The sequence below is a fragment of the Schistocerca americana genome, chromosome 1 (assembly GCF_021461395.2).
Source record: "Schistocerca americana isolate TAMUIC-IGC-003095 chromosome 1, iqSchAmer2.1, whole genome shotgun sequence".
NCBI classification, from domain to species: Eukaryota; Metazoa; Arthropoda; class Insecta; order Orthoptera; family Acrididae; genus Schistocerca; species Schistocerca americana.
In genome coordinates this window covers 1259151159-1259167260 of record NC_060119.1, presented here as the reverse complement: position 1 = coordinate 1259167260, position 16102 = coordinate 1259151159, and the positions used below count along the sequence as shown (strand labels likewise).

General features: G+C 39.6%; 1 protein-coding gene across 1 annotated transcript in view; it reads right to left on the bottom strand.

The window, feature by feature from the left end:
* LOC124598833 (transformation/transcription domain-associated protein) overlaps positions 1-16102 on the bottom strand; it is a 441523-nt gene that overhangs the window by 370366 nt on the left and 55055 nt on the right. The window contains exons 4-7 of the mRNA XM_047136029.1: positions 15617-15765; positions 7913-8023; positions 7630-7818; positions 7313-7504 (exon numbers count right to left, since the gene is read on the bottom strand). Coding sequence (XP_046991985.1) covers positions 7313-7504; positions 7630-7818; positions 7913-8023; positions 15617-15765 — 641 coding nt within the window. The remainder of the gene's footprint in view (positions 1-7312; positions 7505-7629; positions 7819-7912; positions 8024-15616; positions 15766-16102) is intronic.

Genomic DNA, 16102 nt, shown 5'->3' with positions numbered 1-16102 from the left:
CGCCTTCAAAACTAAGTTAGCAGAGGACGAATGGGACACTATTTACCAAACTAAAGGGTCCAAAACAAATGAGAAGAATTTTATAAGAAAGTGCTGAAGCATTTTCACTGCTGCTGCCCTCTCAAAAAAAATAACCAGGGTACGAACCAACTAATACTAGGCTGACCTAGGCTGATTAACTTAAGGAGAATATATATGATCTTGACTGTTTGTTTAAGGAAACAAAGCTACATATAATTAAGGAAAAATACAATCCAGCCCAAAAAAAAAACTTTTTAAGACAGACCTTTTACACTTGAGGAAACAGATAAACAATGACGCAACAGAGCGGTCAGCCCACATCATGGAGACTAATCAATCAACGTTGTAAAGCCACCAGCAAGGAACAGAGTGAACCAGTTAGCATTAGACACGAGGGCCATCTAGTGAAAGATCCAAATGAAGTATGTAATTTATTCAATAAGCATTTTATCTCTCCTTTTGACCAACCAGCCCCTACTACAGATCTACAGGCTGGCACACCAAATGATGTCATGGATGGTATAGAGCTCAAATTTATGCAGGTGAATCAACAGGAAATATTTAACACAATACACAAGCTAAAGAAAAAGCATTCATCTGGACGACATGATATCTCAAGTGTAGTATTAAAGAAATGTGCCAATGAAATAACTAAACCCCTTACCTACCTTTTCAACTGCAGTATTAATGAAAACATATACCCAAATGCCTTAAAAATAAGTTTAATTCAGCCAATTAAAGAAGTAGTTTCAAATTATAGACTGATATCACTAATCCCTACCTTCAGTAAAACTGTTATCCTATCACAACTCACAACATTTTTCTCAAAACACAAAATGCTTACTGAATTGCAGCATAGGTTTAGAAAATACCTAAGCAAGGCCACTCAACTCCTTTGGTTCCATCAGATTCACCTGGTCCTACTCCAAATCCCATGCCACTTTCCTTGACGTTGACCTCCATCTGTCCAATGGCCAGCTTCACACGTCCGTCCACATCAAACCCACCAACAAACAACAGTACCTCCATTATGACAGCTGCCACCCATTCCACATCAAACGGTCCCTTCCCTACAGCCTAGGTCTTCGTGGCAAACGAATCTGCTCCAGTCGGGAATCCCTGAGCCATTACACCAACAACCTGAAAACAGCTTTCACATCCCGCAACTACCCTCCCGGCCAGGTACAGGAGCAAATAACCAGAGCCACTTCCTCATCCCCTCAAACCCAGAGCCTCCCACAGAAGAACCACAAAAGTGCCCCACTTGTGACAGGATACTTTCCGGGACTGGATCAGACACTGAATGTGGCTCTCCAGCAGGGACACGACTTCCTCAAATCCTGCCCTGAAATGAGATCCATCCTTCCTGAAATCCTGCCCACTCCACCAAGAGTGTCTTTCCGTTGTCCACCAACCTTCGTAATCTCTTAGTTCATCCCTATGAAATCCCCAAACCACCTTCCCTACCCTCTGGCTCCTACCCTTGTAACCGCCCCCAGTGTAAAACCTGTCCCATGCACCCTCCCACCACCATCTACACCAGTCCTGTAACCCGGAAGGTGTACACGATCAAAGGCAGAGCCACGTGTGAAAGCATCCACGTGATTTACCAACTGACCTGCCTACACTGTGTGGGAATGACCAGCAACAAACTGTCCATTCGCATGAATGGACACAGGCAGACAGTGTTTGTTGGTAATGAGGATCACCCTGTGGCTAAACATGCCTTGGTGCACGGCCAGCACATCTTGGCACAGTGTTACACCATCCGGGTTATCTGGATACTTCCCACTAACACCAACCTGTCAGAACTCCGGGGATGGGAACTTGCCCTTCAGTATATCCTCTCTTCTCATTATCCGCCAGGCCTCAATCTCCGCTAATTTCAAGTTGCCGCTGCTCATACCTCACCTGTCTTTCAACAACATCTTTGCCTCTTTACTTCAGCCTCGACTGACATCTCTGCCCAAACTCTTTGCCCTTACAAATGTCTGCTTGTGTCTGTTTATGTGCGGATGGATGTGTGTGTGTGTGTGTGTGTGTGTGTGTGTGTGTGTGTGTGCGCGCGCGCGCGCGCGCGCGCGCGAGCGAGTGTATACCTGTCCTTTTTCCCCCCTAAGGTAAGTCTTTCCGCTCCCGGGATTGGAATGACACCTTACACTCTCCCTTAAAACCCACATCCTTTTGTCTTTCCCTCTCCTTCCCTCTTTCCTGATGAAGCAACCGTTGGTTGCGAAAGCTTGAATTTTGTGTGTGTGTTTGTGTTTGTTTGTGTGTCTATCGACCTGCCAGCGCTTTTGTTTGGTAAGTCACATCATCTTTGTTTTTAGCAATATAGAATGGGGTATGTATGCACACAGCCAGAATATTCCTGGACCTGAGCAAAGCTTTTGACTCAGTAATGCGGACATACAGTACCAGCGATGCATCAATGAAACTTCTACTCACCTATCTCGTGAACCAGAAACAGTGTACCAAACTTACCCATCAAATCGCCAATAAGATTTTAACTTTTAAATCCACAAGTGAAACAGTGACACAGAGAGTTCCTCTTTTTAGCATATATCAATGATGTCGCACACCCCATTAACTCGCACATTGTAAATTACACCTTGTTTTATTTCACGGTAAAGACGGTGAGGAACTGAAATTTTCAGCAAGTATTGTTGTTGTTGTGGTCTTCAGTCCTGAGACTGGTTTGATGCAGCTCTCCATGCTACTCTATCCTGTGCAAAGTTCTTCATCTCCCAGTACCTACTGCAACCTACATCCTTCTGAATCTGCTTAGTGTATTCATCTCTTGCCCTCCCTCTACGATTTTTACCCTTCACGCTGCCCTCCAATACTAAATTGGTGATCCCTTTATGCCTCAGAACATGTCCTACCAACCAATCCCTTCTTCTGGTCAAGCTGTGCCACAAACTTCTCTTCTCCCCAATCCTATTCAATACTTCCTCATTAGTTATGTGATCTACCCATCTAATCTTCAGCATTCTTCTGTAGCACCACATTTCGAAAGCTTCTATTCTCTTCTTGTCCAAACTATTTATCGTCCATGTTTCACTTCCATACATGGCTACACTCCATACAAATACTTTCAGAAAAGACTTCCTGACACTTAACTCTATACCCGATGTTAACAAATTTCTGTTCTTCAGAAACGCTTTCCTTGCCATTGCAGGTCTACATTTTATATCCTCTCTACTTCAACCATCATCAGTTATTTTGCTCCCCAAATAGCAAAACTCCTTTACTACTTTAAGTGTCTCATTTCCTAACCTAATTCCCTCAGTATCACCCGACTTAATTAGACTACATTCCATTATCCTAGTTTTGCTTTTGTTGATGTCCATCTTAAACCCTCCTTTCAAGACACTGTCCATTCCGTTCAACAGCTCTTCCAAGTCCCTTGCTGTCTCTGACAGAATTACAATGTCATCGGCGAACCTCAAAGTTTTTATTTCTTCTCCATGCATTTTAATTCCTACTCCGAACTTTTCTTTTGTTTCCTTTATTGCTTGCTCAATATACAGATTGAATAACATCGGGGATAGGTTACAACCCTGTCTCACTCCTTTCCCAACCACTGCTTCCCTTTCATGCCCCTCGACTCTTGTAACTGCCATCTGGTTTCTGTACAAATTGTAAATAGCCTTTCGCTCCCTGTATTTTACCCCTGCCACCTTCAGAATTTGAAAGAGTATTCCAATCAACATTGTCAAAAGCTTTCTCTAAGTCTACAAATGCTAGAAACGTAGGTTTGCCTTTCCTTAATCTTTCTTCTACTAAGATAAGTCGTAAGGTCAGTATTGCCTCACGTGTTCCAACATTTCTACGGAGTCCAAACTGATCTTCCCCGAGGTCGGCTTCTATCAGTTTTTCCATTCATCTGTAAAGAATTCGCGTTAGTATTTTGCAGCTGTGACTTATTAAACTGACAGTTCGGTAATTTTCACATCTGTCAACACCTGCTATCTTTGGGATTGGAATTATTATATTCTTCTTGAAGTCTGAGGGTATTTCGCCTGTCTCATACATTTTGCTCACCAGATGGTAGAGTTTTGTCAGGACTGGCTCTCCCAAGGCTGTCAGTAGTTCTAATGGAATGTTGTCTACTCTGGGGGCCTTGTTTCGACTCAGGTCTTTCAGTGCTCTGTCAAACTCTTCACGCACTATCATATCTCCCATTTCATCTTCATCTACATCCTCTTCCATTTCCATAATATTGTCCCCAAGTACATCGCCCTTGTATAGACCCTCTATATACTCCCTCCACCTTTCTGCTTTCCCTTCTTTGCTTAGAACTGGGTTTCCATCTGAGCTCTTGATATTCATACAAGTAGTTCTCTTTTCTCCAAAGGTCTCTTTAATTTTCCTGTAGGCAGTATCTATCTTACCCCTAGTGAGATAAGCCTCTACATCCTTACATTTTTCCTCTACCCATCACTGCTTAGCCATTTTGCACTTCCTGTCGATCTCATTTTTGAGACGTTTGTATTACTTTTTGCCTGCTTCATTTACTGCATCTTTATATTTTCTCTTTTCATCAATTAAATTCAATATTTCTTCTGTTACCCAAGGGTTTCTACTAGCCCTCGTTTTTTTTACCTATTTGATCCTCTGCTGCCTTCACTATTTTATCCCTCAAAGTTACCCATTCTTCTTCTACTGTATTTCTTTCCCCCATTCCAGTCAGTTGTTCCCTTATGCTCTCCCTGAAACTCTGTACAACCTCTTGTTCTTTCAGTTTATCCAGGTCCCATCTCCTTAAATTCCCACCTTTTTTGCAGTTTCTTCAGTTTTAATCTAGTTCATAACCAACAGATTGTGGTCAGAGTCCACATCTGCCCCTGGAAATGTCTTACAATTTAAAACCTGGTTCCTAAATATCTGTCTTACCATTATATAATCTATCTGATACCTTTTAGTATCTCCAGGGTTCTTCCATGTATACAACCTTCTTTCATGATTGTTAAACCAAGTGTTAGCTATGATTAAGTTATGCTCTGCACAAAATTCTACCAGATGGCTTCCTCTCATTTCTTAGCCCCAATCCATATTCACCTACTAAGTTTCCTTCTCTCCCTTTTCCTACACTTGAATTCCAGTCACCCATGACTATTAAATTTTCGTCTCCCTTCACTATTTGAATAATTTCTTTTATCTCCTCATACATTTTATCAATTTCTTCGTCATCTGCAGAGCTAGTTGGTATATAAACTTGTACTACTGTAGTAGGTGTGGGCTTCGTATCTATCTTGGCCACAATAATGCGTTCACTATGCTGTTTGTAGTAGCTTACCCGTACTCCTATCTTTTTATTCATTATTAAACCTACTCCTGCATTACCCCTATTTGATTTTGAATTTTTAACCCTGTATTCACCTGACCAAAAGTCTTGTTCCTCCTGCCACTGAACTTCACTAATTCCCACTATATCTAACTTTAACCTATCCATTTCCCTTTTAAAATTTTCTAACCTACCTGCCCGATTAAGGGATCTGACATTCCACACTCCGATTCGTAGAACGCCAGTTTTCTTTCTCCTGATAAAGACGTCCTCTTGAGTAGTCCCTGCCTGGAGATCCGAATGGGGGACTATTTTACCTCAGGAATATTTTACCCAAAAGGACGCCATCATCATTTAACCATACAGTAAAGCTGCACGCCCTCGGGAAAAATTACAGCCGTAGTTCCCCTTGCTTTCAGCCGTTCGCAGTACCAGAACAGCAAGGCTATTTTGGTTAGTGTTACAAGGCCAGATCAGTCAATCATCCAGACTGTTGCCCCTGCAACTACTGAAAAGGCTGCTGCCCCTCTTCAGGAACCACACGTTTGTCTGGCCTCTCAACAGATACCCCTCTGTTGTGGTTGCACCTACGGTACGGCTATCTCTATCGATGAGGCACGCAAGCCTCCCCACCAACGCCAAGGTCCGTGGTTCATGGGGGGAAGCAGCATGTATTGGGATACTAGAATTAAGTTCATATTTTCATGCACAAAGATTAAAGGTCAATGTAAATAAATCCCAGATGCTAATATTTACAACTGGCAGCTCACACTACTAATGCATAAATTAAATGAGGTATGCAGCAAAGTGGCAGAGGAAGCAAATGAGTGTAAATTTCTAGGGGACCATCTGGACTCAAACATCTGGTGGATTAGCCACATAAACGCCGTATGTCAACAATGGGCTGTATCTTCTTAGCCAACTGCCCAAAATGGTGCCCATCCACACGCTTAAAACTGTGTATTATGGGACAATCTATCATCATCTTAGCTAATGTATAGAAATATGGGGCTGTGCTGTAGACATTCACCTTAACAGAGTACTATTGCTACAAAAAAAGGGGGTTAAGGATTATGCATGGCTTAGGCTATAAAGACTCTTGAAGTGATGTTTTCAGATAACACAAGTACTTCACCATATACACTTTGTATCTTTATAAATTAATTACTTTTTTTGTCTCACAGAAAACTGAAAGTAACTAAATGTAGTGTTTAATGTGACCACAACACCAGGTCCACAGAGAATTACTACTGAAAAAGAACAAGATTAAAAATGATGGACCAGAGCCCATATACTAATGGACTGATATGATATAATAAACTGCCAGAGCCCATGAAAAACAACAATAAAAAGCAATTCAAATCAAAATAAAAGAATTCTTAATTGAAAAGTGTCTCTATTCACTTAATGAAATTTAAATGGCTGAGTTTAAGAGCTGTAAAATAATGTATAAAAAAACTGACTGTATTAATATATGTAAGATGTAGTGTATTTTTAATAATAATAATAATAATCTAAATAAATAAACATTATAGGACAGATGACCAAGCGGGGAAGTGCAATGGTTAGCATTAGCATACTAGACTTGCATTCGAGAAGACAACGGTTCAAACCTGTGTCTGGCCATCCCAATTTAGGTTTTCCGTGATTTCCCTAGAAATTGCTTAATGCAAATGCCAGTATGGTTCCTTAGAAAGGGAACAGCCACTTTCCTTCTCCATCCTTCCCTAATCTGAGCTTGTGCTCCGGCTCTAATGACCTCATTGTCGACGCAACATTAAACACTAATCTCCTCCTCTTCCTATAGGGCAGATGAACAGTTTGCGAAGACATAGGGTTTGCGACTCCCCCCCCCCCCCCCCCCACACACACACACACACACACAAAAGCAGGAAAGAGAAAGAGAAAGAGAGAGAGAGAGAGAGAGAGAGAGAGAGAGAGAGAGAGAGAGAGAGAGAAATAAAACAACACAAAATTGAAAGAGCACATGACATATCTTACCGTAACAGTCATGTCATCTGACTTCTTGTCACACTGGATGACAGTCATTGTAAATGTTTCCTTCAGTAGTGCCTCCACATTGATTTCCGATATGTCAGAAACTCTTATCGCAGCACGAGGTTCAAAAATTTTTGGCATATGGTTTGGTAGTTCTCGATATATAGATTTAACGAAGTGTAAAAAATTCTGAATCTAGAAAAGAATTTGATAACTATATAGTAAGTTAAGTCTTATCAGTGAATGTGTAAAACTATTTAATTGAGATTGTGATACAATTATGATGGCCTTCAATTGTTTAAGCCCAGCATACCACTTACTTCTGCATTAAACACAGGGCGATACTGTTTATGCAGTTCAATAATTATCCTCAAACACACCAAAACGTTCTCTTCATTTTCAATCTCCAGAAGCCGCATCATCAACGAGATTATAGACTTCACATATGGCCTCAAAACTTCATTTGTTGGAAGCCTGTGTATAACTTCCAATATAAGTTTCCGCACTTGCTACAAATAACGAATACAATAAGTCAATTATTGCCATCATAGTCAAAACTGACCACTGACCGACAGGAAACAAGAAAATATACATTCCACTTACCTGAATACTGTACTCTGCTATAAAATGTGTTTCCCCTTCCTGAAGGATTTTTATAAATATCTTCAGTGTATAGTCAAGGAATGACTGGTAAGCAGGATGCATCAGGATAGTCTTAAAAAATAAAACAATAAATAAAATGCTAACGTACTTATGTATTCTAAGCAAGATCTTAACATTAACATTCAAAACACACACATTGAAGCTACAACTGAGACTTTAAAATGGACTACAGCAGTAAACGACACTCTGAAAGAAGCACAGATAACACAGTAGGAAATATACGAAAGAAAATTTTTAGACGCGATCACAACTGGGCAATTGGTCAGCCTGAAAAAAACCCTAGATGACTGGAAATACTTGGTTGAGGGTATAAAACGAGTGCATTTTGAGTGAACAAAAATGGTAATAGCACAAAGAAACACTAAAGCAAAATTCTAAAATGTAATTTGTTACACCCTATTTGGACCAGCAAGGCCCAAACAAGAATATAAATAAAATAAATATTATGCCTGTACCATTCATACAGATTTTATTAACAGTTAAGTAACTTCTATAATTTTTATACTATAGAAGTACAAAAACACTCAACACAAAAAATAGAGCTTTTCAGCACCATCATATCCTCCGTCTATGGACTAAGAGGAAAGAGTTTAGAAGTCTGATATCATTCATAGAGTAAGAAGGAAAGTTAAAGAGAGTGGATGAGTTTCGAAGTTCCTAAATTGGTTGGAGGTTATTTGTTATTTATTTAACGTGCTCCATTAGCTTTAATGTTACATGTGTGAAGGTTAATTTAAAATTTTATCTGCAGAACTGCAGATTAACAAAGGTAATACAGCTCATACGATTGTATCAGATACATTTCTTTCCAAACACTAAATTAGAATATATAGAGACTTTACAATTTACTGAAATAATACATTTATACCTTCATCTACAAATCTTTGTTTTGAGCTACAATTACAAATATGATACTCACTGAGCATAGATCCGGGTTTTTCACAGTTGACACCAAAGGATTATCATACAACTGGGAATCTTATTGAATTACAAAAGTCATATAAGTATCAGTTTCAATTTACTGACTGTGCCATTGATGTCCCTTTTTAGTTAATTGCTTCCTAGGAATGACTCTTTCGTGAAGTTACTGCAGGCTAAAGCAGCTGGTCAACAGTTTGGCATCCTCCAGTACATGTGTACAGTACTTTTCAATTATTCTGAACCATTTCAATTATCCATGGTCTGTTAACATGACTGTGAAGTTCAGTGACAGCGGCAGCTTAATTATTAGATGTTGGCAGATAAAAGGAAAATAGGCTTTCGTGTTTCCCCCATTTTTAGTTTGTTGCCACACAATCTCTAATCTGTTTCTCCACTCTTATCACTTATCTTTATCTTATGTTTTTCTTTATTGCAGTTATAAGTATTTTGCTGCAGCTTAGTGTTCTTTGTGATCGACCTGCTACCTCAGTTAGATTATCGATTAGTTCACTGCCCTGCATCCTTGTATGAGCTCAAATCTATACAAAATCTAACTGCTGACTGCAATCTTCTGATTCTACAGCATACTGCTTCAACCAAGAAGTTATGATGCTTTGGATTTCATAACGAATACAGTGTTACAACAAATCTGTCAATATTCATTAGTGATCACTGACTCAATCGTATTTAGAAACACAAATATTGTTCGGCTTGATTATATGATTATCCAATCTGAGCTGTAATTAGTGAGTGAGCTGCTGCTTGACAAATATTGCTTTCTCTGACCCCACTCTGTCATATAAATCCTCCCATTTGTGTTTACTTCAACAGGGTAGTAGTTCATCTTGTTTCCCAATCATTCTTTAATAGTCTGCTGTATTACACCAACTACTGTATTCTAGAGTAATAGTGTTTTGGTGTAACCACAAGAGCCGGAACGAAGACGAAGAATGCAAGAGCAGAAAAGGTGGTGAGACGACGTCGGCCAATGTTGCGCCGATTAGGACCGCGCCATGGCGGGAGCGTCCTCTAGCCGAGGAGAATATAAGCGCCACTCCTGCCAGCCTAGGCAGACAGTACTAGACAGGAACTTGTAGACCAACACTATGACAGCAGTTATTAGTGATCCATATTCGTTGCTTACATGGACATTGCCTATAGCGAAGAACATTACTCGTTTGCATGACGCCCATCGCTTGCGACACTGTTGTAAATTCAAAGGTAAGTATTGTCAGTCTTCTTATTTGTAATAAAACCTATTAATGTGATTTGGCTGAATTGTTGTACAGCATTCCAAGAACACAGCAATCCCTTAGGCACCCTATATGAGATGAGTGGGCAGGACCCCACAAATAGATACCGTCTGTCTGGCTTGTTTAGATTAGACTACATTAAAACAATTGACCATTTCTTTTATATTTAAAGTTATGGGCGCAAGGCCTGATAAAATGCATAGTGATTCATTGGGTGTTGCCCCATATACTTTCACTATCTTTAAATCCATTAATCGCTGTGCTCTACTAATTTTAGTGCAGTTGTATTGTCATTTCAGTGCTTTTATTCACTTAGGGAATACTGCTCCTTTATAAATAACTCTTACTGGTTCAGTGCACAAACCTCAATTGAGTCTGCCAGATTTTAAATATGCTATAATTAAAGCTGTACATCTATTTGTCTTGTGCTGAATGGGTTTCTCTATTACAAACCTATCATCAATTATAACATACTGATATTTTAGATAATGTACCTGTAGAAGTTCTTTATTCTTAAGATAAATGATAAAGTAATTTTTTGTGAGTGACATCGCCTTTTCCTTGTGATGAGTCTAACTTTTGATTTCTGTTTACTGAATCTGAATTTTTTGTGGTTCTGTGTTACAGATGTTCTCAGTTTAAAGGGTGTTTCTTCCTTTAGTTAGTAGAATCAGATCGTCTATAAAAGCAATTACGAGAGAAGGCAAGCTAAATAATGACTCTTATCATACGGTCGATAAACCTACACTGCAACAAGACTTGTAGACAACCTCTGGTGGTGGTTCTGTCTTTTCCAATGTTGTTGAAGGTTAGTTTTGTGGTATGTCATTAAGATATACACAATGGATAAACTAAAAATAGGACCTTTCCTTATCTCTGATGCCATTTCAAGCACCTTAGTTATTCAAATATCATCACTGCTGATGTCCTTATTGCCTTGCCCAGATGAGTCTCATAAGCCAGTGTTTACGGTGACTGAATATCTCTGTGCGCCAATCTGCTTAGCCACAACGGTATAAATAAATGAAAACATCCAGGGCTTTTAAAGCTCTGCACCAAACTACGAATCAAAGCCAGAGCCTTGTTTTTAGAGGCGATTCTGTTACTGGCTAAACTATCCCGGTATAGCTCCCTTACCACACTCACAGCTTCAAGCCAGCCAGCACCTCTTTTTTACTTAAGTTCACTGAAGCCCTGTTGTATACCTTTAGTTGAGATGGCGTAAGAATAGCCATGACAGCTCACAGTGTTGTTGTCAGCTTTCAGCCACAAAGCATCAACAGTTGCAGGTAAACACAGTCACTGTCTACAGCACTGTGACAACAATGAGGCACTGCCACAGAGTCATTTACAGAATCGCATTAGGTTATTGGTCGAGACAGGCACACAAAGCTGCCATGCCCAGCACACAGCAAATCTCAGGGATCAAGTTAACGCCAACTCAATTATGGCTGACAAACATCCTCGGAAGCTGTGGGGGAGGGTCATGAGTCTGACCTGGAAAGCGCAGTCTGTAAAGTCATCCTCACACAGGAAAATTTTTACCATCTTGAAGCACACCAGTTGTGGCATCTGTGATGGCTGCTGCATGCTATGAAATGACCCGCCACATCTCTCAGAACATGCTCCTCAGCCTGAATGGTGACCACAGCACTCTTGAGTGGCAGTTCTTGGCAGCACCTGGCATGCGAAACACTCAGCTTCTGTGCCAATATGGACATGCGTAATATACTTTAGCTGCATTCACTGTTAGTGATTGTCCAAGAAGAGTGAAGAAAATCGAGGAGGAGATTCTGGGCTCATTAATGGCTCGAACAGTGAACTGCTGGTACATGAACACTACATAATGCTGTACAACGATCTGAGATACATACTACGAGAAATTGTTTGTTAACACAGTTGAAACTCCATCTCATTTTCAGTTTTAAACTGACTACTGTTGAAGAATAGTGTCCAATGTCAGTTTGTGCATGCATTGTATCCATATTCTCCACGTTGCATTGACGGTTTGTACTTCCCATAGGTTTGAAGCTCAGGAATCATTTTGCAATTTTATTTGAATGAAACAGGAGATGCGCGCGCACATGTATTTTACACAAAGTTTTGTAATAGCGAAAACTTCCTGTGTGTAACCTGTGTTTACTTGCTGACACAGAACGGCAGTCACATTAAGACTTTTGACCACTGGGAAACATTCCAGCCATCGATCTATGCAACAAGAACTGCTGCAAACATGTCAGATATAATAAAGAACATCGACTATTGTAGATAACACAGAACAAGTTACATGTGAACCTGCTGCCTTTCTCTTCATAGTTCATGACACTATCAACCACATTATGCTTGGACACGAGTACACCACCTCAGTTACATGATATATATTGTGTAATGGTTGTATCTACTAATGTCATTATTTGATATTTCATTATGACAAATTGTACCCAAAACAACACTTATTCAATATGTCACCATTGTGTTGTAGCATTGAAACGATATACTTACGTAGTGTCCTGTAAGTTTATTATAACAAATCGTTCTTAAAATGATGGATTTTCATGACTTCAAGACAGCATCAATGATCTGAGGCTTTGAAACTGCTTTTTTTATACCACGTACTCTATAATATTTTTTTAGAAAAAAAAAGGAGTTTAACTATGTAGAATACAATGTCTCCTAAGTTCTGCTTGTGACATAAAACTGTTGCTGCATCTCATTGGTCATGTTCCTCTCCACAAGGCAAAAATGGACATGCCAGATACACCTCATGCTTTGCTATGTAATGAAATGTGGAATTCCACACTGTGATTTTACCAATTCCTCATCCACATATGTTTTCGCTTTCTGTGAGAGGGTGTTTAAGAGCATTGCCTACTAAAGACAAGGTTCTCTGTATAATTCTCAGCCTGTTACACAGTCTAATCTGTAGCAAAATTTTATGAACAGTGCACACAGTGCCGCATTGTGGAAAGATTTGTACCAGTAATGAGACATTACGAGAAGCCATCACACAGAGCAACAGTTTTGATAGCTCATCCAAGCTAGCCAGGCAGGCAACAAAGGCAGGTAGGCTGGTGGCCAAGTGCCGGAATGTGAAGTTTTCTACCAAGGCCGGAGCACGTGCAGCTTGACTGAACGGTGAGACAACTCAATGATAGCTAAGATGGAAGAAACGAGAGATCATTTTTATATCTGCAATGAAACTACACTACAGACCCTCAAACATTATACAGGTAAATCAATGAAAGTTTCTGAGTCACAGATAGGCACAACAAAAAGACTGTCACAATATAAGCTTTTGGCCATCAAGGCCAAAATAGACGACAGACACACAAACATACACAAATGCAAACACAACTCACAGACACAACTCCAGCCTCTGGCTGTTGAAGCCACACTCTTAATTATTACATTCCACCCTGGATTTTCCACAGTTTGATACAGACAAATCAAGTAAACCAGAAAAACTGCAGTGATGGAATGAGCTCACTGCAAAATCAAGCACTTTTCTATATTCAATTTTAAGGCAGATACTATTGTCTGAATAACAACAGGTTGTAAAATTAGTAATGAGTGTACCACTGGAGCAATTATGAAGTGTGAAAACAAGGCTGACAATGTTAGTAAACGCCACAACAAGCTATCTTTCAAACCACACATGTGCACAAAAAATTACAAACAAGTTTATGTGCCAAGATGCCAATACTGTAAATCCTCCACATTATCACACAATATGAAGATGGCACGAGTTTCCCTTATCCTCGCCTAATCTTCCTAGTGGACAAGTACCCACAATTTACTATTTTATATGCTTGATAGGTAAGTTATGTAACTACCCATTAATAAAAATTGTGTAAAAAACTGCCATGGGTGCACAAATTGCAACGAATAAAACATGAAAAGAAGATATATTCCAACTAAAGTGCAGGTCACTCATTGTCCAAACTGGCCTTACATAAAGGGTGTCTCAAACCTTTGGAATCAGACAAACTGGTGATAGTGGGTCCACAACCAATTTCATTGAGACAGTGATGGTCGGAAACACATTATTTGTTGTGTTGTGGACAAACAGAGCATACACCACACAGCAACAATGTAGCTCATTGGACTTACAATTCATGTAAAGCTACCATTTCCACTTGTGCAGATAACATTCCATGCACATTTATCTGCTTTAAAATAAATCCTTTGGTTTTGTCAAAATCATTACTCCCATTGGCTTTATCCAGTTATTTCACACATCTATATCTTATTGACTAACTTGTCAACTTATTGACAAGAGTCTGAGAATAAAGTCTACATATGAGCTTTAAAGTGCCCATGCGTTACCAACCCCTATGATGTTATGCCAAGTCAGGCCAAAACGTTAGGTTATGCACGGGCCATTCCAACGGTAGCCAATAAAACTAGTGTACTCACAGTAAGTAGACATTGTTTCCAACCATACTTAATTACATTTACTCAAAGCAGAACACCCTCTGCCCCACCTCCCCTCACCCTAGTGTACAACCTTTATTCTGTTAATCATTTTCAGTGATTAATTAATTCTGACCCATTGGTCATTCTGAAGTACACACAATAATGTAAATGCACAATATAAGCAAACACAATGTTAGGATTTATATAACGCCCCATGAGAAATTCATTTCAGCTCTGGTCCTGAACATACAAAAGAAAATGTTAGTTCTACACCTGCAATAGTTATCTTTAACAGTTCCTACCCTAAAGGAAGGAGCAGGACTGCTAGTTCTCAGCAAGTTATGCATAAGAGCTCCTGAGGAATTTAGAAGGTACAAAGTACTGGCAGATGTAAGATGTGACGGCCTAGTCATCAGTTGCATTGGATAAAGTAGCTGATAAAACCATTGCACACAGAATATGAGATATTTGAGTGAAAGTACCAGTCTGTCATACCGTTTGAACTTAGTCAAAAGAGTCTTAACAACCCCTACCATTTATCTGCCTCCACCTGTTCCCATCCTCCAATCTTGCTCATTCATTGTAACCTTATATGAATACACACATTCCACACTAGCATGCCTCTCTCAGCCCATTCTTGTCATGTTCTTCCTTCTTACCTATTCCACATTTATTAAATTTGCCCAACAGCCACCTCAGGTAGTCTGTAAACAGCAGGATGCAACACAGGTGTTTCTCAATTTTCTTTTAGCGGTACCTAGCTAAGCAATAATTTATCATGATTTCCAGGTGTCTACTGTGCAGCATCTCTGTTATCTGATGAGTAGTGAACCATCCACATACACACTATATACTGTCCTGCACATTCCACTTATATTTATTACTGATGTGTAATGAGGTGTTCAGCTATCCAGTTGGTTTTTCTTCTTGCCGGAGTATGAATATAAACTTAAAAAATAAATAAATAAAATTATAAAAAAATGCTGCAAGAGAAAAGAATCATTTAACTTGTTTTAACAGGAAGTAGCAGTGCATGCAATACATTGTGCCTTACCTCGAAATTTTCACTTATTTCTTGGGCTGCCTTGAGTTTAATTTCATCCTTTGTGCCTGGATCTGCCAATATGGCAGCACACGATCGGTATGTTGTCATCTGAGCATAATGCTCTGGCAACCCTGGCACTGTGGCCGCTGGTGCCCTTCCTGAAAGCAAGAAATTATACTGTAACAACACAGTAGCAATAGTAATACTAATAATAATAATAATAATAACAATAATAATAATAATAATAATAATGCTTCATTCGATATCAAATGGTTTCCAATATACTGAACATGGTTAATTCTACAGGTTTTAGATCAATTTCAAACATATCTACATGTACGTCAGTAGTCCAAACACCATCTTACAGTGTGTGGCGGAGGGTACCACCACCACTCTCCCCACCCATTTCCAGTTATGTCGCAAATGTCTCATGACAAGAACGAATTTCGGTAAGCCTCCATCTGACCTTGAATCTTTTTACTTTTATGTTCATGG